At 44.4% G+C, this 23,703-nt stretch overlaps 1 protein-coding gene across 1 annotated transcript in view; it reads right to left on the bottom strand.

Annotated features, from left to right (window-relative positions):
- The window catches only part of gpat4 (glycerol-3-phosphate acyltransferase 4), a 106,028-nt gene that overhangs the window by 24,479 nt on the left and 57,846 nt on the right, over nucleotides 1-23,703 (bottom strand). The window contains exons 7-10 of the mRNA XM_073056901.1: nucleotides 22,449-22,564; nucleotides 21,291-21,346; nucleotides 8,581-8,666; nucleotides 7,458-7,586 (exon numbers count right to left, since the gene is read on the bottom strand). Coding sequence (XP_072913002.1) covers nucleotides 7,458-7,586; nucleotides 8,581-8,666; nucleotides 21,291-21,346; nucleotides 22,449-22,564 — 387 coding nt within the window. The remainder of the gene's footprint in view (nucleotides 1-7,457; nucleotides 7,587-8,580; nucleotides 8,667-21,290; nucleotides 21,347-22,448; nucleotides 22,565-23,703) is intronic.

The following is a 23,703-nucleotide window of genomic DNA, read 5'->3' as shown; positions in this document are numbered from 1 at the left end:
TCCTAGTACTCTGTCTCCAGCTTTCTATAATATTCATAATCTAGGTTGGAATGCAGTGACATGAGGAAGGAATTGTAGGTGATAGATAAACAGGCTGTGTGGTTGACTGTCAAGACAGAAAGCTTTAGACTACAGAGAGGCAGAGACAGCTTATCTGTAGGGTAAAATGTTTTAAATGTATAAGATAAGTGCTTCTAATGTGACTTAGCACTGTAATATCATTGTAACAATGGAATACCACATGGCAAAACAGCAAAACAAATACTTGTGAAGCATCATAAGCCAAGAATGACACTAACAGCAAAGAACGGCTGCGACAAATTTGTGTTTAAAAACACAAAAATACAACTGCAGATGCTGTGGATCAAAGAATAGGAACACAACGCTGGAAGAACTCAACAAGTCAGGCAGCATCCGTGAGAAAAGAGTAGCCAATGTTTTGGGCCGAGACCCTTCATTAGGAAGTCATCCTGACCTGACCATCACGGATGCTGCCTGACCTGCTGAGTTCTTCCAGCCTTGTGTTCCTAAATTTGTGTTTAAACCTTGCAGATTAAAAGAGCAGGGCACTCGTTCTGTGTGTTGGGATATGGGACTTGAAACAAGTAAATTAGGGGCGGGATACCAATTAAAAGGCAGAACAGGGCTGAAATATCTAAAGAGCTACATTAATGAAGCAAACAATTATCAGTGATGGAATGTGAAACATTTCGTGTCAAGCAGTATTACTAACAAGAATGACAAGGCATTGCTCGATCTGCAGAAGAGGCTAAAATAAAATATAAAATGCATTTTTGCAATGATCAGGGATAAGAATCGATAGTCCGCACGTAAGGTAAAAAGTGCAAGTGTATACAGTATAATGAGAGGATCTGTGAGACAAAGAAAGAGAGAAAAAGAGAGGTAGGGGAAGGGGGTGGGGAGAATACACACACACGCGGAGGCAGGGTTAGAAACTACGTAATAACTCTGTTATTCAATACAGCTGTAACCAGAGTGGCCTGTAGTAGTCATGATTATTTTCCAGTTAGTATAAATTAAATTCTGAAAGTAACACAAAATTACAATATGCCATAACTTAAAGGTCTGTTTGGCAGAAGTAACAAATGGAATTTAATAGAGAGAAGGTAATTTGTATGTGGAGGTGAAGCGAGGGAAGGGAATGGAGGAACAAAGGGGTTTCTTAGGCTACAGGACTATACTGATGTGTTGCTTAGATAGCTGAACAAAAGCAGCTAGAATTTAATTGAGTTAAGTGCTGAGGTGTGGCATTTTAGGAGATTAATAAATCTAGGACACGCACAATGAATAGCAGGCCCCAAGGAAGTACGAAGGGAAAGGACTTTGATGTACAAGACAAAGAATCCCTGGAGGCAGCAGCAGCAGGGATTAAGGCAGCATTCATTAGCTGGGGTACTGAACATGGGTTAAGGTAAAACAGCTTGGGTCACTGCTTTGTCCTGTGTGGAGTGGCAGTCACCATATTATAAGATGACACAGGACAAGAGAGGATATTCACCAGAATGTTGTTTGGGGTGGAACATTTCTAAGGAGTAGCTAGATTTGCTTTACTTGAAGCAGGGTAAGTTTTCTATACAGCGGTATACAAAATTGAGAGGATTATAGATAAGGTAGATAATAAGGAAATTTTTCCCATAGAAGAGATGTACAAGTTTAAATTGAGGGGAAGGAACTTAGACTGATTTGAGGAAGACTGCTTTCATCCAGAGGAAATTGTGGAGACAGATGTTCCCACAACATTTAAAAACTTGAATCACCAAGGTTATGGACCATGTGCTGGAAAAATGGGATTAGTATGCATCCAGACCGGATACTTTCTTTGGTGCACACGTAAAGTTGGTGAGGTTCATAGCCTCCTGAAGAAGTAGAGACACTGGTAAACTTTCTAGGCCATGGTGTCAATGTGGTTGGACCAGGGCAGGCTATATACTCCTAGGAACTTGAAACTCTTACCCCTCCCAACCTTCACACCACTGATGTAGACAGGAACATGTGCACCACGCCCCTTCCTGAAATTAACAACCAGCTCTTTTGTTTTGCTGACATTTAGTAAAATGTTGTGATCATATTATGTTACTAAGTTCTCTATCTCCTTCCTACTCAGATGCATTGCTATTTGAAAATTGCCCCACTATAGTAGTGTCACCTGCAAACTTAGACATGGAGTTGGCGCCAAACCAGCCGTGCGTGTATAGGGAGTAGAGTAGGAGGCTAAGAACACAGTCTTGCAGAGCACCAGTGTTGATAATGATGGTGGAGGTGCTGTTGAATGATAATTGTAGTGCAGGTGTAAACCAGAAGACAGAACTGTCCTTCTAGACAGACAGGAAAAACTGAACAAACATGAAATAGCAACACCCATCTTTGCAAGTGAATAATGTAACATCAATAAAAGTGTTGAACAATGCAATAACACAGATGAAAGTAATTAGCAAGTAAGGTTAAACCTGCACAAATGTGAAAACTGAAGATAATTAGAAAACTGGGATACAATTGGTCTCTGGTGAAGGGATTTAACTAGCAATTTTCTAAAGAAAAAAAATGGTGCCCTGTGGCGACCCACTTCCCAGCACACTCGAACCAGTTCACAAAGCGGCGCGCGCCGGCATTGAGGCCGGTCCCAAAGAGGGCACCAAGCCTGCTCATCAGCAAGGGGAAAAGCCCGCGCGCGGGACGGGACTGTGAATACGCGCCCCCTACAGCATTCCCGCCTGGGGAGGGCGGGATCAGGAAGGCTTTAAAGAGAGGCCGCGAAGTTTGAATAAACCTCTTTTGTAACTGCAGCTCACCGACTCCATGTCATTATTTCAGCGCTGCGTGTAGCACACCGCTACAATTGGTGACCCCAACGGCCCAAACGATATTTGGACCGGAGATGAATGACGCCACATCTGTTCATGCAGTTTTGTTAAAACTGCCAAGCTCCTGGACGCTGCGACCTCACCTATGGTTCCAGCAAGCAGAAGCCCAATTCCACATTCGGCAGATAACCTCGGATGCCACACGTTACTACTACGTGGTGAGCTCCCTCGACCAGGAGACAGCCGCCCAGGTTGAGGAGTTCATACAATCGCCCCCAGCAGATGGCAAATACACAGAATTCAAAGCCTTGCTCATAAGGACTTTCGGACTCTCACGGCACGAGCGAGCTGCCCGCTTACTGCACCTGGATGGTTTGGGGGACAGGCCACCGTCGGCTTTGATTAATGAGATGCTATCCCTGGCTGGAGGTCACAAGCCCTGCCTCATATTTGAGCAGGCATTCCTGGAGCAGCTGCCCGAGGGCATACGCCTGCTGCTGTCCAACGCGGATTTCAGCGACCCTCGGAAGGTCGTGGCCCGGGCGGACGTGCTGTGGAAAGCCAAGAAGGTGAGTGGGGCGTCCGTCGCAAAGATCACCAGGCCACACTCCCGGCAGCAAACCAGACCAGGCCCGGCCGCAGAGCCCGCTAACCCCAGAGGCAGGGGTGAGGAGACCGACAAACAATGGTGCTTCTACCACCAGCAGTGGGGCGCAGAAGCCCACCGCTGTAGCCCGCCCTGCAAGTTCCCGGGAAATGCCAGGGCCAGCCGCCGCTGATGGCTACGACGGCTGGCCATCGGGATAGCCTCCTGTATGTCTGGAACAAGCAGTCGGGACGCCGCTTTTTGGCCGACACCAGAGCCGAGATCAGCATCTTACCTCCGACGAGTTACGACACCCGCAACAGAAAACCGGGTCCCACCCTGAGGGCCGCGAATGGCAGCACAGTAAGGACCTATGGCACCCATACGGTGCGGCTACAGTTCGGCTCCAGCCGGTTCATGTGGGACTTCACGTTGGCCGCCGTAGCCCAACCACTCCTGGGAGCGGATTTTTTGCGAGCTCACGGCCTACTGGTCGACCTGCCCAGGAAGAGATTGGTCCACGCTGAGACCTTTCAAACGTTCTCCCTGGGCGAAGCCCAGTTGCCAGCCCCACACCTAGACTCCATCACGCTGTCCGACAACAACTTCACCAGAGTCCTGGCGGATTTCCCATCGGTTCTGGCACCACAGTTCACGGCAGCCATGCCCAGACATGGCGTACAGCACCACATCCCGACACAAGGACCAACCCTCCACGCCCATGCTTGAAGGCTTCCCCCGGACAAGCTCCGACTGGTGAAGGAGGAGTTCAAGAGGATGGAGGAATTGGGGATCATACGGCGGTCCGACAGCCCATGGGCCTCCCCCCTGCACATGGTGCCCAAAGCTACAGGGGGCTGGAGACCATGCAGCGACTACCGCAGGCTGAACGAGGCTACAACACCGGACCGCTACCCTGTGCCGCACATTCAGGACTTTGCAGCAAACCTGCACGGCGCACGGATCTTCTCCAAGGTAGACCTCGTCCGGGGATACCATCAAATCCCAATGCATCCGGACAACATCCCCAAAATGGCACTCATCACCCCTTTCGGCCTTTTCGAGTTCCTCCACATGCCGTTTGGCCTAAAGAATACCACACAGACATTTCAGCGGTTAATGGACGCGGTGGGACGCGACCTGGACTTCGCTTTCATCTATTTGGACGACATCCTCATAGCCAGCAGCAGTTGTCAGGAGCATCTGTCCCACCTCCGTCAACTCTACGCCCAACTGAGTGAATACGGCCTGACAATTAACCAGTTCGGGTTCGACACCATTGACTTCCTGGGCCACAGGATTACTAAAGACGGGGCAACCCCTCTGCCTGCCAAGGTAGACACGGTCCGCCATTTCCCCCGACCCAACACAATCAAAGTCCTTCAGGAATTTGTGGGTATGGTGAATTTCTACCACCGCTTCCTCCCTTCAGCTGCCCGAATCATGCGCCCCTTGTTCGCCCTGATGTCAGATAAGGGCAAGGACATTACCTGGGACGAGGAGTCCGTCGCCACTTTCATTAAAACCAAAGAAGCCTTGGCAAACGCCACGATGCTAGTGCACCCCAGAACGGACGTCCCTACCGCCCTCACAGTGGATGCATCCAACACGGCAGTCAGTGGAGTGCTGGAACAACTCATCGAGGGTCGCTGGCAACCCCTGGCATTTTTCATCAAACATCTACGACCACCCGAGCTCAAATACAGTGCTTTCGACCGGGAACTGTTGGCGCTATACCTGGCAATCCGACATTTCAGGTACTTCTTGGAAGGTAGGCCCTTCACCTCGTTCACGGACCACAAACCGCTTACCTTTGCGTTCACGAAAGCATCCGACCCCTGGTCGTCCCACCAGCAGCGACATCCGTCCTACATCTCCGAATACATGACGGATGTCCGGCATGTCTTGGGAAAGGACAATGTCGTGGCAGACACCCTCTCCCGCCCTAACATCCAAGCCCTGTCCCAGGGGGTAGACTATGAAGCACTGGTGGAGGTGCAGCAGGCAGACGAGGAAATCCCTAGTTACAGGACTGCAGTCTCCGGTTTGCAGCTCCAGGACTTCCCCGTAGGCCCAGGTGAGAGGACCCTACTCTGTGACGTCACCACCGGCCAACCCCACCCCGTCGTTCCGGCAGCCTGGCGGCGACGCGTTTTCAACTCCATTCACAACTTAGCGCACCCCTCTATCAGGACAACCGTCCAGATGGTAGCCAACAGGTTCGTTTGACACGGACTCCGCAAGCAGGTCAGTGAATGGGCCAGAACGTGCATGCACTGCCAAACAGCCAAGGTGCAGTGGCACACCAAAGCTCTGCCGCAGCAGTTCCACCCCATCCGCCGGCATTTCGACCACATTCATGTGGATATCGTGGGCCCCCTGCCAGTGTCGCGCGGAGCATGGCACCTCCTGACTATCGTAGACCGGTTCACAAGATGGCCAGAGGCGGTCCCACTCACTGACACCACCTCCGGATCTTGCGCCCGGGCACTGATTGCCACCTGGGTGTACTGGCCCACATTACCTCCGACAGAGGCGCCCAGTTCACCTCCAGCCTGTGGTCAGCTATGGCCAGCCTTTTGGGGACACAGCTGCACCACACAACTGCCTACCACCCACAGTCAAACGGACTAGTGGAGAGTTTCCACCGTCACCTGAAGTTGGCTCTCATGGCCCGCTTTAAAGGGCCTAACTGGGTGGATGAGCTCCCCTGGGTCCTGCTTGGAATCCGCACGGCGCCCAAAGAGGATCTGCACACCTCATCAGCCGAGTTGATGAATGGCGCACCCCTGGTCATCCCAGGAGAGTCCATACCAGCCCCAAGGGGGCACGAGGAAGAACCCGCAGCAGTCCTGGGCAGACTACGTGAGAGGCTCGGTAACCTGGCCCCCATACCCACTTCACAGCATGGGCAGAACCTGACCTGCGGACCCAAAGACCTGCAGAACTGTAAGTTCGTTTTTGTACGATGGGGTGGACATCGGGCACCGCTACAGCGGCCCTACGAGGGGCTGTTTACGGTGATTCGAAACAACGGGTCCACATTCGTGCTGAACATTGGGGGGAATGAGGAGGTTATCACGGTGGACCGACTCAAACCAGCCCATGTGGACTTGGCGCAGCTGGTCGAGATTTAGGCACCACGGCGCAGAGGCAGACCTCCCTAACAGAGTCCGACCCAGACTGTGGACATTGGGGGGGGTGTATCGCCGGTTCTGCGGGGGGGGGGGGGGTTCTTTGGTGACCCACTTCCCAGCGCACTCGAACCGGCTCACAAAGCGGCGCACGCCGGCATTGAGGCAGGTCCTGTGAATACGCGCCCCCTACAGCATTCCCGACCAGGGAGGGCGGGATCAGGAAGGCTTTAAAGTGAGGCCGCGAAGTTTGAATAAACCTCTTTTGTAACTGCAGCTCACCAACTCTGTGTCGTTATTGCAGCGCTGCGTGTAGCACACCACTACAGCCCTGTCTTTTTCCTTTCCTCCTCTAATCTGTTTTGTTGTTCCTTTCTGTGCCTTGTGCATCAGATGGCATTCCTTACTATTTCTTTAGTACTTCTCTGTTCCTTACGAGGCCGAGTTGTTAGTTCAACCCTCAACCCAGCACGGATGGAAAGTGTGCAAGAAGCCAGCCAGATTCGAACCAGGACCACTCGCCTCGAAGTCCAGTGCAGATGCTACCCCACAGGCCAGCTATTTAATCGGTTAAGTCTAACATATTCCTGTACAGTTTTTTTTTAAATCCCAAATCAGAATGAATTAGGAGGCCTAATGAGGTTTGCAGTGCCTCAGACAAATTCATGCAACAAATTAAGATTAATTAAGACAGTCAGACGTACAGAAAGCAAGAACACACTGATTAAGTAGTCTGTTAACACTGACTATCCTTAGCACATGAAAAGCAGACTCCTTTTAACCTTATAAAACCCATACTTAGCATTTTTAGGGGAGAAGAGCAAAGAAAAATCTAAAACAATAAAACATAAGAAAGTGGAAAAACAATATTCCCAAAAGACACCATTCCCTCCTTCATACGAAACAAGATGTTACCTCTCGCGTCATTGGTGGCAGATACCAGACACTGCAGACAATTGCCCAGCTCGTCATCATCCTCAGCAGGTAGTTCACCATTCCATACTTGCTGCTATTCCAGAAGGCTTCTCCAAACAGAGGATCATACTGGCAAGAAAAGCACAACACAGGGATGGAAAAAGGCAGCACATCAAAGCACCAGCTTAATACCTACCCTTTCACCTTTGAAGCTATAACCTAATTAAAGTCCATTTGGATGGATTGGACTGGGAGTCCCTTCTAACATCAATTCGTAGAAGAAAACAGAATCATTTGATACTGTTACTGCATAGAGTTTTGGTCCCCATATTTAAGGAAGGATACACATGCATAGGAAACAGTGCAGAGGAAATTGATGAGATTGACTCCTGGGATGAAGAGATTGTTGCATGAAAAGTAAGTTACAGATTCATAGATGTAGCATGGAAACATGCTCTTTTGTCCATCAAGTCTGCATTAAACATCAAGTACCTTTTTTTTTAAACATTAATCCCTTCTTTTTATTTGTATACCTTTCTGCCTTTGAATACCCCTGTCAGCCTATCCAACCTCCCCAGATTACACCACTCATCTAGGGCAATTTATAGCAGCCAATTAAGCTACCGACCCACATGCCTTTAGTACGTGGAGAAACCAGAGCACCCAGTGGAAACCCATGTAGTCACAGAGAGAACACGGACAGTACTCCAGGTCAGGATTGAACCTGGGTTTCCCTGGGTTTCTGGCACTGCAAGTCAGTAAGCTCTCCTAGCTCTGCCACTGTACTGTCCCTGAGCTGAGCGTGGGTTGGTGAGCTACACTTAAAGCAGCAGAGAAAGAGAGGTGATTTGTATAAAGATACTGACTGGGTCTGACAAGGTGGATAGTGAAAGTAGGTTTCCCACAAGTGGGGATATCTAGAATTAGATAGCAGAGCTTCAGAATCAGGAATCACCTTTGATGAGATGAGAAATAATCTTTTTAGAGGACTGTGAGTCTTTGAAATTCTCCACTCCATGGAATGTTTGAGATAGAGTCATTGAATATACTCAGAACTGACAAGATATTTGAACTATGAGGGAGTCTTGTCATGTGCCCACTTACATGAACTTTGTTGCCTTACCTTGATAGCAACAGGGTAGACGGTAGCTCCAATTTCAAAACTGCCCTTCTTGAACATCATAACAGAGGTATTGTTGATACAAGTTCCTGTGGAGAGGAACAGAGTAAGGCTAGACTGTTGCAAAATTGGATTCCCATAGGGCATAAACTGGAGGAGACAGCTTGCTCAACACACTTACTTTTCATGATTTTATCTCACAATTACTTGAAAAACCCTATATTTTGTTTTTTTCACTGCTTTACACAGATGTAATTGAATCATTCTTGTATCTTTTTAAAATATGTTTCAGTTCATAACCATCTTGACACATTTTGTGTTACACCCATAACTGCTGATTTGAAGCTGTAATCATAAATCCAATGGAAAATGGCATCAACCCGAACTAAACTCACTGGTGGCTCAGGTGCAATGGTTTTCAAAACACACAGTGCATGGTGAATGACATCATATTAGGTGAATGTGTTTTGATGGTCCACATGACCCGTTTTCCAGAATGATATTTTGACAGATCAAAAAAAGACAAACAATTGGAGGCCATTTGGCCCTTTATACCTGTTCTGTCATTCAATCGGCATACAATTACCTAACTCCACTTTCTTACAGTAATTTTGTTCCTCTTGATCAGAATCAGGTTTAATATCACTGGCATATGTCATGAAATTTGTTAATTTAGCATCAGCAATACAATGCAATACATGATGATATAGAAAAAAGTAAATAAGTAAATCAATTACAGTAAGATATTATATTAAATAGTTAAGTTTAAAATGGTGCAAAATCAGATACAATTTTTAAAGAGTGAGGTAGTGTTCAGGGCTTCAATGTCCATTTGGGAATCAGGTGGCAGAGGGGAAGAAGCTGTTCCTGAATCACTGAGTGTGTGCCTTCAGGCTACTGTACCTCCTTCCTGACAGTAACAATGAGAAGAGGGCATGTCCTGGGTGTTGGGGTCCTTAATAATGGACACCGCCTTTCTGAGGCACCGCTCCTTGAAGATGTCTTGGATACTATGCAGGATAGAACCTAAGATGGAGCTGAATAATTTTACAACCTTCTGCAGCTTCTTTCAATCCCATGCAGTACCCTGACTTGTCTCCCCCCCCCCCCCCCCCCCCACACCAGACAGTGAAGCAGCCTGTCAGAATGCTCTCTACGGTACATCTGTAGAAGTTTGAGCGATCTAGGTGACAAATTAAATCTTCTCAAACTCCAAATGAAATATAGACACTGTCTTGCCTATTCCTATTCCTATCTACAATTCTGCTGATTTGGTTTGAACATGGTCAGCAACTGAATCTCTCTTTGGTAGAGATTCAAATGAGTCCAGTCAGGATCAATACAAAAAGAACAGACTCATTGGATAAAGAGTGGTACTAGGACAGGAGAAGTGATTATTAGCAGATTTTTAAGTTCAGCAGCGAGTGGCTGACTATAATCAAGTGCTTAAGATATACACGATGCTGTCTCCAGACAAGAAACACTCCATTCCGATGCATTTCTAATGATATTTGGGGAGTTCAACCAAGCTTGTTACCAATTACCATTTACCCTGAACATAAAACCTGTAGCACCAGAGATCCCAACGCTTTAGACCACTGTTATACTAAGAATGCATAGTGTTCCATGCCCAGACCACATTTTGGTAAATCTGATCACCTGGTTGTCCTTCTCCTACCTGCATACAGGCAGAGGCTAAAGAGCAAAGCTCCAGAGATTAGGAAAACAAAGAAGTGGTTCCAGTAGGCAGAGGAGCGGCTATGGGATTGCTTCGAGTCTGTGTTCAAGGACTCCTCTATGGATCAGAATGAATACACCATAGCTGTCACAGACTTTATTAAAATAATTGTAGACAAGTGTGTCCCCATAAAATCAATCAGTCTTCCCCAACCAGAAGCCCTGGATGAACCAAGAAATCCACAATCTGCTAAGGGTCAGATCAGAGGCATCAAAGTCTGGTGACCAAGATGTCCAAGTACGATATCCAGAAAGCCATCTCACAGACGAAGTGGCAATTCCAGACTAAACTTGAATCAACGAAGGAGGCTTGACAGTTGTGGCAGGGCTTGAATGTTATCACCTCTTATCAAGTAAAATCAAGTGACAGGTGATAACAGGGCTTCGCTTCCAGATGAGCTCAATACCTTCTATGCTCACTTTGATGGTCAAAACATGGAGGAACCGTCACAAACTCCCACAACCCCAGATGATGCTGTGATTTTAGTCCCTGAGGCTGATGTGCGAGCAGCCTTCAGGAGGGTGAACCTATGAAAAGCATCCAGCCTGGATGAGGTACCTGGCCAAGCACTAAAGACTTGCGCTATTCAACTGGCTGGAGTGTTCACTATGATCTTCAATCTCTTGCTTTGGCAGTCTGAGGTACCCACCTGCTCCAAGCAGACTTCACTTTTACTGGTGCCTAAAAGAAAGTGGTAACCTGCTTTAATGACTACCGTCCAGTAACACTTCCATCAACAGTGACGAAAGTATTTTGAGAGATTGTTGATGAACTTCTGCCTGAGAAGCAATTTGGATCTGCTCCAATTGGTCTACTAGTGCACCAGGTCCACAGAAGATGCCATCTCATTGGCTCTTCACTCAACCCTAGAACATCTGGACAGCAAAGATGCATACATCAGGATGCTCCTTATTAACTACGGCTCAGCATTGAATAGCATCACCTCAAAACTAATCAATAAGCTTCAAGACCTTGACCTCAATACCTCCTTGTGCAATTGGATCCTTAATTTCCTCACTCACAGACCTTAGTCAGTTTGGATTGGTAACAACATCGCCTCCACAATTTCCATCAGCACAGATACACCACAACTCTTAGCCCCTGCTCTTCACGCTTTACACTTATAACTGCAAAACTAAGCACAGCTTCAATACCATATTAAGGTTTCTTCAAAGGGTTCAAAGTACCTTGAGTTTCGTCTGCTTACAGGCAGTCACAAAGCAAGAAACCTGAAAGAACCCAATTTTAAAAAAAGAACAATGCGTAGAGGAAGGAAAAAAAACAAGTCATGCAAACAATAAAAGCAAGCAACAGCACTCAGAATCAAGCTGAGTCCATAGACCTGGAGCCCGGAGCAGCTGGAGTAGGTCCATAACCTCAGTCTCAGTTCGTCATACAGTGCGGCAAATCGCAAAGCAACTGGAGCAGTCTTTCAGCCTCAGTGTCATGAAGAGTGATATAAATGTCGCGGAAGAACAAACAGAATCGCCCTGGCCCTCCTCTCCGGTTCCAACACCCTGCCTTTTCAGAATATCTGAGCCAGCATTTATATCATCCAAACAGTGGGTCATCCCCTGCACTAGGACCCAGGTTCTGGTCTTGCTATAGTGATATGTTCAAGGACTGCACCCTGCTGTCCAGCCCAAGGCTATTCTCAACCTTTCCAAATCGGCTCAGCACTTAAATCAATCCAGCCTCGCTCCTGGTTTAGGTGGATGGACTCTGAAACTCCTCCACACCGACTCCTCTCTGATTCACTCACTCCAACTCCATCTCTGACTCTGACACCGACCGCCTCAGCCATGCCAACCAGCACGGTTCAGTCCCACCTTTACACGTCTCTTCATTGTTTATTGTAGACCAAATTAAACATGTTGACGTATCAGCATATGGGAGGGAGATTGAAAATTTGGCCGAGTGGTACCACAACACCAATAGGTGCAGGAGTAGGCCATTCAGCCCTTCGAGCCAGCACCGCCATTCAATGTGATCATGGCGGATCATCCACAATAAGTAACCCGTTCCTGCCTTCTCCCCATATCCCTTGACTCCGCTATCTTTAAGAGCTCTATCTAACTCTTTCTTGAAAGCATCCAGAGAGCTGGCCTCCACTGCCTTCTGAGGCAGAGCATTCCATAGATCCACAACTCTCTGGGTGAAAAAGTTTTTCCTCAACTCCATTCTAAATGGCCTACCCCTTATTCTTAAACTGTGGCCTCTGGTTCTGGACTCCCCAACATCGGGAACATGTTTCCTGCCTCTAGTGTGTCCAATCCCTTAATAATCTTATATGTTTCAATCAGATGCCCTTTCATCCTTCTAAATTCCAGTGTATACAAGCCCAGTCGCTCCAATCTTTCAACATATGACAGTCCCGTCAACCCGGGAATTAACCTCTTACTCAATGTCAGCAAGACCAAGGAGCTGATTAGGTAGAGAAAACCAGAGATCCATGAGCCAGTCCTCATTGGAGGATCAGAGGTGGAGACTTTAAATTCCTCGGTGTTATCAATTCGGAGGACCTGTCCTGGGCCCAACACACAAGTTCACCTATGAAGAAAGCATGTCAGCTTCCATGGATGTTTGCGAAGATTCAGCATGGCATCTAAAACTCTGACAAACTTCTGAAGATGTGTGGTGGAGAGTATACTGACTGGCTGCATCACAGCCTGGTATGGCCTTGAATGGAAAAGCCTACAAAGATTAGTGGACAAGGCCCAGTACATCGCAGGTAAATCCCTCCCCACCTTTGAGCACATCTACATGAAGCATTGATGCAAGAAAGCAGCACTCCATCATCGGGGACCTCCACCACCCAGGTCAGGCTCTCTTCTCACTGGGGCTATCAGAAAGGTGGTACAGGACCCTGAGGATGCACATCACCAGGTTCAAGAATAGTTAATACCCCTCAGCCAACAGGCTCTTCACTCAACTTCACTTCATCACTGAAATGTTCCCACAACCTATGGAGTTATTTTCAGACTCTTCATCTCAGTTTCTTGATATTTATTGCTTATTTATTTATTATAATTATTTCTTTCTTTTTCTATTTGCACAGGTTGTTGTCTTTTGCAAACTGATTGAATGCCAAAGTTGGTATGGTCTTTCATTGGTTCTATTATAGTTACTCTATCATGGATTCATTGGGTAACTGCAAGAAAATGAACCACAAGGTTGCAAATGGTGACATACATGTACTTTGAAAATAAATTTACTTTGAACTTTTAACTTTTGAACTGTTAAATTTCAGGATGATCTTCTGTATTTCAGATTGTCAGTCCTGGATGTTCTTTCATCTCTGAACAGATCACACTGGATTGAGAAGAATGTATGACAGAAAGCAGTCACTGGTTAATGAGGGGCTCAAGGACGTAGTTACAGACAGATCTGAAGTACTGCACAACAAACTTAAAGAATTAAGAAAGTTTGGAAGTAGGACATCTTGCAATATTTCTCAAATTATTCCTCCCCCCCCCCCCCCCCCATCTGCTTTTGAACAGGAAAGGACAGGAGGATTAACAAGACCATTGCTGAATTGAAGATGTTAGAAATGGAAGAGGAATTTTACTTTTCAGTCCTGGCCTCTATGGTTACTCAATGGTCCTCACTAAGTATGGTAAAAGTATTGGGGAGTGTGCTCAAGTAAGATTTTTCTAAATAATACAAATATGGTTTATGTTATGTTTTGCAACTCTAAAGCATAAAACTAACTGAAAGGAGCCAAAAATAACTGTACATTTCATTTTTACTTTAGCAAGCTGCGCACTTACAATGCAGTGGTGTGATGATATATGCCATTCACGTACTTTTATATATAAACCACAATGAATTATGTAAACCACACCCCTGCCTGCTTAGCTATAAGCTCCAATTCACTATAGAATGCATCTCAACTTGTATACATATACAGTACTGTAAGCAAAATTCTTATGTACAGATGTATAGGTAGGGCACCAAAGATTTTTGCACAGTACTATATTTGTCAACATGGAGCAGAGAATGAGTTTGTAAATCTGGCGGGAGCAAAGGATGTTGGGAATGACTCGGGTGGAGCACTGCGGGAGGGCGTGGGACAGGTGGCAAAGGAGTACTGGGGTGGAGGGTGGCATGAGTGCAAACATACCCAGCCCTGAGACACAAGACAAGGTCATTTGATTCCAAACAATTAGGTTATTGATCATTACAGAATGTCTCACTGTTGCTTCCTGCTCCCTCTCCTCTGCTCTTCATTTCCCGTTTCCCAACCATGATTACCCTCTCTCTGCACCCTTCCCACTCTCAGTCCACAATAGAGACCCAAATCAGAATTAGGTTTATCACTCGTATATTGTCATGAAAGTTCATTTTTCTTGGCAACCATACAGTGCAATATATAAAATTTCTACAAAATTCTTTGGCGCAATATGTATGTGTGAAGACTTTAGCACAATACTGTAAATACGGAATATATACAGTATACTACATAATACAACTACTTTATAGACATCACAGCATAATAAATTTTAAATTGCCCCATTCAGGCATAAAAATTTAATCACTGTGGAGGATTTCTTACTCTTGTGTAATAACAGCTTTCCTGACAAGAGGGTGGGGTGGGAGAGGTCACTCTGCTTAGCAAGTGAGACTTATGGCTGTGAAACAATCTCAGGTTCTCTGACCTTCCTCATGGTGGACGTAGGAGTTGACTCTGGGGCTGCCTGAAGTGATTCTGATATTGTAATACAAACATTACTGAAATATTAAATACACAACAGTCTGGACCCATTGTTTACACTTCGATTGCAAGCAACAGAGGCAGAAGCTGGAGTGAAAATAGTGTAGAGAATTCAAGGGGCATTTCCAGCTGAAATCTGAAATTGGAGAGCCTCTGCCTCCACCACTGGTGAAAAATATTCTCCTTCAGAACCCTTTTAAATCTCTTATTTTATTGTATTGTCGTATCTGAGGTTGAGCTACACGGAGAGTCGGATGTCAGACTACTTAAAGATAAAACATAGCCTGCACTGGCAGCCCAAGCCACTCTGCTTCAGACCTTCCACGGATGGAACAGATGCACAGAACACAGAAAATCCTCTGCATTGTGCAAGTTGAATCCATGACCATCCTACTTTGAATGAGAAGCGACAGCACGCTGTTATGGACTTTCAAATAGCAGGGAAGGAAAGGGAAAGGAAAATCCGCAGTATGATTACAGAGAAAAAGAATTATTCTGCAAGATTTTGCATATCTATTTATCAAATGCGATAAAGAAAATGACAACAGAATTCCTAAACACCACATTTTCTCCAAACATCGAGCTACTGTTCCACTAATGTAGATTTAGATCAATTAGATCAGGAGGTAGAAGTTTTAGTTGTTAGTTCTGCATCGGGGAGGAGAGGCTGTTTAAACTAGAATTGTAGGTGGATGGGAACCAGAGTGCCAGAACAGATAGTTCTCAAGGCCTCAGACAAAGTCAGGAATCAAAAGGTTGAGCGTGGAGCAACTAATGTCCTGAGCTGCGTATATTTCAATGCAAGAAGTATTGTCAGAAAGGCAGATAAGCTCAGGGTACGGATCAACACCTGGAATAATGATATTGTAGACATTAGTGAGACTTGGTGCAGGAGGGGCAGGGCTGGCGGCTCAATATTCCGGATTCCATTGCTTTATACGCAAAAGAGAGGGAGGGATTGAAGGTAGGGTGGTGCAACTAGTCAAGAAAAATCTCACAGCAGTGCTCATTCAGGACAGACTGGACAACTTGTGAAGTAGGGCATTATGGGTGGAACTGTGTAATAAAAAAGGCATAACTGCGTTAATGGGGCTATATTACAGAGCACCCAATAGTCCCAGGTATTTAGAGAAACAGACTTGTAGAGAACGCAGACTGTTGCAAGAAACATAAGGATGCAATAGTAGGTGATTTTAATTTTCCACATATTGACTGGGACCCTCGTTCTGTAAAAGGGCTAGATAGGCTAGAATTTGTCAAATGTGTTCAGGAAAGTTTCGTTAATCAGTCCTAATGACAGAATATGTAATACTTAATCTGCTATTAGGGAATGAGACAGGATGGGTGACAGAAGTCCGTGTAGGGGAACACTTTGCATCTAATTGCTATTAGTTTTAAAGTAAATATGCAAAAAGATAGGTCAGGTCCGGGGCTTGAGATCCTAAATTGGAGAAGAGTCAATTTTGATGGTATCACAAAGGATCTGACAAGTGTGGATTGGGACAGGCTGTTTCCTGGCAAAGGTGTACTTGGTAAATGGGAATCCTTCAAAAGTGAAATTTTGAGAGTTCAAAGTTTGTAAGTGTTTATCAGAAGATAAAGATAAGTTAAAGATAACAAGTGTAGGAAGTCTTTGCTTTCAAGTTATTAAGACCATAGTTAAGAAAAAAAATGGAGGTGCATTGCAAGTATAGGCAGGTAGGAATAAATGAGGTGCTAATGGAGCTCAAGAAATTCAAGAGAACACTTAGGAAAGAAATCAGGAGGGCTAAAAAAAGACATGAGCAGACAAGACTAAGCAGACAAGGTGAAGGAGAATCCGATGGGATTCTACAGATATGTCAAGAGCAAAAGGATAGCAAGGGACAAAATCAGTCCCCTGGAAGACCAGAGTGGTAATCTCTGCATGGAGCCAAAAGAGATGGAGGAAGATCTTACATGCATTTTTGCATCTGTATTTACTGAGGTGACAGACACAGTCTATAGAAGTGAGGCAAAACACAGCCTCTGTACAGATTACAGAGGAGGAGTTGTTTGCTGTCTTGAGGCAAATTAGAGTGAATAAATCACCAGGGCCTGACAAGGTGTTCCCTTGGACCCTACGAGAGGTAAGTGTAGAAACCCCCGGGGTCCTAGTCGAGATATTTAAATCATCCTTAGTGACAGGTGAGGTGCCAGAGGATTGGAGGATAGCCAATGTTGTTCCACTGTTTAACAAACGCTGTAAAAATAAACTAGGAAATTATAGGCTGTCGAGCCTGACATCAGCAGTGGGTAAGTTATTGGAAGGTATTCTAAGGGACTGGTTATGAGTATTTGGATAAACAAGGGCTGATTAAGGATAGTCAGTATGGCTTCGTGTGTGGTAGGTTGTGTCTAACCAACCTTAAAGAGTTTTGAGGAAGCTACTGTTGTGGTAGTTAATAGCGCTATTCTTATGCCACTGACACATGGAAGGAGTTCACATACTGCACAAGCAGAGTTATCAATAAAGTTCAGTTGAATATGCTGCCTGGTGCTGCGCTAGTGTGCTCTGCACTCTCCCTCATATCGAACACAACATGATGTCGACATGGTTGATGGGTCAATGAATTCAGGCTACAGACCAAAGGAGACTCCCAACAAGGAAGAATTTGCAGTAAGTCTTTTCTAGTTCGCATTATCTATGGGAGGAACTTATCAGTCTGGACTGCCTACGCTAGTTGCTAACTGTGTGCTCTGAGGTTGAGCTGAGACCTGGCCAGGATTGCTAGGCAACACCTTCGAGTTACACCCAAAAGTGGATTGCAATAATCTGTGGGCCATTAGCCTGGGGAAGTACAGAGACACAGATAGAGCAGAGAAGACTTTTGGAGTTCAAATAAATAAGAAATAAACAAACAGGAAAATGGGGCAAATACCTGTAGTACCTGCATCTGTTTACCTAATAAAGCCCCCAAGACATTTGATTTCTCCAAACCATGGATCTTTGAGAGATGGCTCAAACACTGGGAGATTTAGGGTTGCAAGAAAGCTCACTCAGGATTCAGAAGAGCATCAAGTAAATACACTGATATACTGCACAAGTGACAAAACAGATAACATCATGGGTGGATTAGGACTGACAGATACTCAGGAAAAGGAGTACAAAACAGTGCAGGACAAATTGAAAGAACATTCCACAGGAAAGCGAAATGTGATGTATGAGAGGGCAAAGTTCAACCCAGAAAACAGGAGCCAGATGAAAGTGTAAATCTGAGAGGTGAGAGGGATTGTTGTCAGGCTACTAGACATCAAACTGTCACAGAGATTTCAGTTGGACACAAATCTCACAGTAGATAAAGCTATTATTATAGTCAGGCAGAGAGAGAATATTTGGCAGCAACAGGCAGATGGAGGTAGCATTTTGCTATAGGGATGCTTTTCAACAGCAGGAACTAGAAATCTGGTCAGGATTGATGGGTAGATGAGTGCCGCTAAATGACAAAAAGATCCTGCATAAAATCCTGCTAGCCTCTGCCAAAAAGCTTAAACTGGGGAGGGAGTTCATCTTTCAGCAGGGCAACGACCCAAAGCACACTGCCAGAGCAACCACGGAGTGGCTTCAAATGAAGAAAATTGATGTCCTTGAGTGGCCCAGTCAGTCCTGACCCTTATCCAATTGAACATCTTTGACAAGATCTCAAGATTGCTGTCCACCGCCGCTTCCCAACTAACCTGATTTAGAGGCTGAGAGTTGTTACTTTGCAACCGTACAGAGTGGGTGCGCTTCACCTAAATGCATTTTGAACAGAAGGCAGAGATAATAATTTTGCAAAGTTTAGGGAAATGTTCAAGGTAAATTTATAATCAAATTACATATGTGTCACCATATACAACTCCGAGACACATTTTCCTGCAGGCATACTCAATATTCCCAAGAACCATAATAGAATCAATGAAAGTCCGCATCCGGGGTGGGGGGGGGGGGGGGAGCAAACAACAAACTGTGCAAATACAGAAGAGATAAGTAAAAAATATAAAGAATACAAGATGAAGAGTCCTTGAAAGAATGAGTGGGAAATTTTAAAAGGGTTGAATTTATAAGATACACCAGCAGAGGAATCTAAAGCACAAGTTTGAAAACATAAGAGGAAAAAGAATCACATGCGGCATTACAGGAATGCAGGAAGTCTCGTTCCTAAAATGTTTCTTCTAAGTTGCTATCTAGAGTACAATACAGTTACTTTAAAGCAAGATTATTAACTAGACCAAATTATGATTAAAATTACAAATGTCCTATTGAGAAACAGTATCTGAATACATTACGGTGGACATAGCACAGCTAGTAATGCTATTTGTATTAGGTGGATGCTGACAGCAATCTCTTTGTTCTACAGGAATCTAGTTGACTTGTAGATATATTTCATAGGTAGGGATGAAACCCATGCTTTGGACATGGTGATGCCTCAGGATGTGAGGGAATTATCTTAATTCTAACCCTAACTTTACTTTTTATATATCTTTTAAAAAACTCCTGGAACCTCCTTTTATATTAATGACACCCACAAAATGCTGGTGGAATGCAGCAGGCCAGGCAGCATCTATAAGGAGAAGCGCTGTTGACGTTTCGGGCCGAGACCCTTCGTCAGGACTAACCGAAAGGAAAGATAGTAAGAGATTTGAAAGTAGTGGGGGGAGGGGAAAATGCGAAATGATAGGAGAAGACCGGAGGGGGTGGGATGAAGTAAGAGCTGGAAAGGTGATTGGCAAAAGTGATACAGAGCTGGAGAAGGGAAAGGATCATGGGACCCAAAACGTCGACAGTGCCTCTCCCTATAGATGCTGCCTGGCTTGCTGTGTTCCACCAGCATTTTGTCTGTGTTGTTGTTTGAATTTCCAGCATCTGCAGATTTCCTCGTGTTTGCTTTTTATATTAATGGCTGGTTTACCCTCATATTTAATCTTTTTCTCCTTTATAAGCTTTTTCAGCTGTCCTCTATTGGCTGTCAAAGACTTCCCACTAATCTATGCCATATTGTATGCCTTCTCTTTTGGATTTGTGTTGTCCCTGACTTCCCCTATCATCCACATTTGCCATATCCTCGCCCTAGTGCGCTTCTTTTCTGGGATGAAACTTTGCTGCGTCTCTCAAATTACTCCCAGGAATTGCTGCTCCACCCTCTTCACTGCTAGGATCCTCTGGCCAGCCTTTCCGTACCTCTGTAGTTACCTTTGCTGAACTGTAATACTGTAACTTCAGACTTCACTCTCTCTCTCTCAAACCAAACCCAAAGAGTTCCTTCACCTTAAGCTCCCAGATCCAGTCTGCTTGTTACACAACACCAAACACTGCCTGTTCCTAGTGGGGAGGCTGCTCTAAAAACCCACCTCATTGAAATTCCGTGAATTCCTTTCTTTGTGGTCCACTTATTTTCAGTCTACCTACAGACTGAGGTTACCCTAGACCACTGCAATATTGCCTTACATGCCTTTTCTATTTCCTAGCGTATTTTGTATCCCATATCCTGATCACTATTCAGAGGCCTGTACATAACTCCCATTAGGGTCTATTATTAATGCAGCTTCTCAACTCTACCCACGTGAGGAGATGACAGCAAGATAGAAACTGGCAACAAAATAATTACTTGAATAAGACTGAAATAGATCTAATCCACAGAGACTGGTGGGGCTCCGAACAAATGAGATGCAGCCTCACGAGACTCCGATGGAGCTTTACAATGTAGAATGATTTCCCTCGCAAGGGAAACAAGAAAAAAGACAGCATTTTACTTCAGGGGTCTCCCATCTGAAAGATGAGGAGGACCGCATTGTCTCAGAGGACCACAAATTTTAGCATTCTCTAACCCAATGAGTCATTGATGTTGAGTCAGTATATACTGAAGGCTGAGTAGACTTTTTGACTGTACTGGTATCAAAGCTTATGGGAAGGAGACAGAACAGCAGAATTGAAGTCAGGATTTTATTAGCAATGATCTGATTGTTTAATAGAGTAGGTTAGAGACATTAAAGCCTGCTCCTGCTCCTATTTCTTATATTCCTAAGGTTTCAATAGCTGTCGGAGCACTGAACAAAAATTAATCCTGAGGGACTTCTAGCTCATAAAGCTCAGCTAAACGGGCCCTTCAGCAACTGACTCATCAAAGAGGTCACTGATCTAATTTCAAGATATTCCACCTCATATCTCATTAAATTTTGTTCTCCATAACGCACATAAGAAGTTGTTTACAAGTACATGGAAAGACTATTTGTTCCCATTCTACTTTAACAGCCTTCACTTACCTTCTGGGAATATCAAAATCGGAAGCTTAACCTGGTCTCTTACATGTTCACTCAGTCTGCAGAGATAAAAAAAAAGAACAGAATTGGGCAAAAGAAAGAAAAAATAGCAAATATAAAATTTCTATTGGCTCTCTCATGCCCTCTAAGAACATAAGAGTAATTTTCTATGACTCTATGCACAGAAACAAGCCCTTTGGCCCATCTAGTTCATGCCAAACTATTTCAACTGCTTAATCCGATCAATCTATGCTGAGACTACTGCCCCCATACCCCTACCAACCATGTACCTATCAGAACTTCTCTTCAATGTTGAAACCTAGCATGCATGCACCATCTGTGCTGGAAGCTCATTCCACATTCTCACAACCATCTGAGTGAAGAAGTTTCCCCTCAAGTTCCCCTTGAACTTTTCACCTTTCACCCTTAACCTACAACCTCTGGTTGTAGTCCCAGATGTACAACTCAAGAACTTCTCCAGACCAGGCAACATCCTTGTAAAGTTTTTCTGGACTCTTTCAACCTTATTTACATCTTTCCTGGAGGTAGGTGACCAAAACTGCACACAATACACCAAATTAGACCTCACCAACATCTTATACAACTTCAGCGTAACATCCCATCTCCTGTATTCAATACACTGATTTATGCCCAATGTACCAAAAGCTTTCTTTATGATCCCTATCTGCCTGAGATGCCACTTTCACTGAATTAAGGACCTGTATTCCCAGATCCCTTTCCTCTACCACACTCCTCAGCACCCTCTGCAAATTTGTTCCTCTAAATCCCATAGGTGGTCTGTAAAATAGCCCCATTAATGTGGTTATACTTTTCTTAATTTCTCAGTTCCACCCATAATGCCTCACTAGAAGAGTTCTCCAGTCCATCTTGACTGAACACTGCAATGACATTTTCCCTGACTAGTAACACCACCCCTCCTTTAATTCTTCCCACTCTGTTGAGTCTAAAACAACAGACAATGGATCAACTGGATCTTGGAGCCACTAAAGAGACAGTGAATTTTGAGGATAGCTAACTCCTTTTGGACTAACAGGCAACATTATTTGATCTAACACAGTAAAAATTAAGCATGTTCTGGCAACTTACAAATAAGTTGGACAGTAAATCCAAAGGACTGAAAAGTTACCAAATACTCCTCACCTTCTTGCAACTAGATTGCGATCTCTGACTTCTGATCTCTCAAACCAGATATGAGGACAAGCCTTGACCATGGCTCTCTGAATGACTCCCATCAGCCCACCATGAATCTGCCCAACCTGTTCAAACAAAATCCAATCACACAAACAGGGTTAGGAATGGGCTCATTTCTTCAGGTAACAAGTTCTATTTATCTGACTGACTACTTTTTCTCTTCCTTTCCCAACCTATTATAGATTTTTCTGACAAGTAAAGAAAATAACCTTTATCTTCAGATTGTTTATTGTTTTAGGGAAAGGAGAAGCAACACTGCTTATGTGAAGGGAATGAGAATTTTAGAACCCAGAGTAAATTGTTATATTTACAGTATGTCTTGCACTTCAAAAAAGATACAGTAATTCGTTTTGCATTAACTTGCAGGGAACTACAATTATCATGACATCCATCCCCACAAGAAGAATTACAATAGAAAAGTTGTTTTTTGATATTATTGGTACGGGCAGATCTACAACTCTGTCAGGAGCACTCAGGAAATACATACATTTTAGTAACATTCCAGGTTCTTTGGTTATATCCAGTTCATGTGTTCAAATTCCCCATCCCCTGCCCAAGAGTGGAAATTCTACCGATTCAGCCAAGATGATCTTAGTACCATGGAAAACCAAGAAGTGGTCAACTAAAGTTCAAAAGTCTATTGGATGTATTCTAGACAAAGAAGCATTAGAGAGAAAGGTGACACTGAAAATAAATAAATGTGAAAGATTTGCCATATATACTGTCATGGATGTCCACTCTAGTCTTATCCTCTGACCTTTCTGAAACTCACACAGAATTAAATGCCAACCACTTCACAGCTAGAGTAAGATGCTATTCATTTTCTGAGCACCTTTAAAATTATACTTTAAAAAAACTGAAGAAAACAATTTTAAAAATATTCATCACATTCAAACTCAAATGTTACTCTAATAGTGTTGCACTAACCACTACATTACCATGGCGCCTTAAAACCTGTAAGGCTAATTAGTGTTTTTAAGTAATAACTAATCATCTGAAACCAGAGGGCACCTCTTTAATCTGGAGGTTCCAAAGAGAAGCTTTTTTCATCCAAACAGTAGCTGTGATCTGGAAAGCACTGCCCAAGAAGGTGGAGGAGGCAGGTTGTCTCAACATTTAAAAAGGTACATATTTGTGTGAACATTTGAATTATCACAGCATAAAAGATTATGGAAAAGGCTGTGGTAAACAGAACTATGACAGA

The sequence above is a fragment of the Hemitrygon akajei genome, chromosome 1 (assembly GCF_048418815.1).
Source record: "Hemitrygon akajei chromosome 1, sHemAka1.3, whole genome shotgun sequence".
NCBI classification, from domain to species: domain Eukaryota; kingdom Metazoa; phylum Chordata; class Chondrichthyes; order Myliobatiformes; family Dasyatidae; genus Hemitrygon; species Hemitrygon akajei.
Note: the sequence above shows the minus strand (reverse complement) of the source record. Positions and strands in the feature narration are given on the sequence as shown.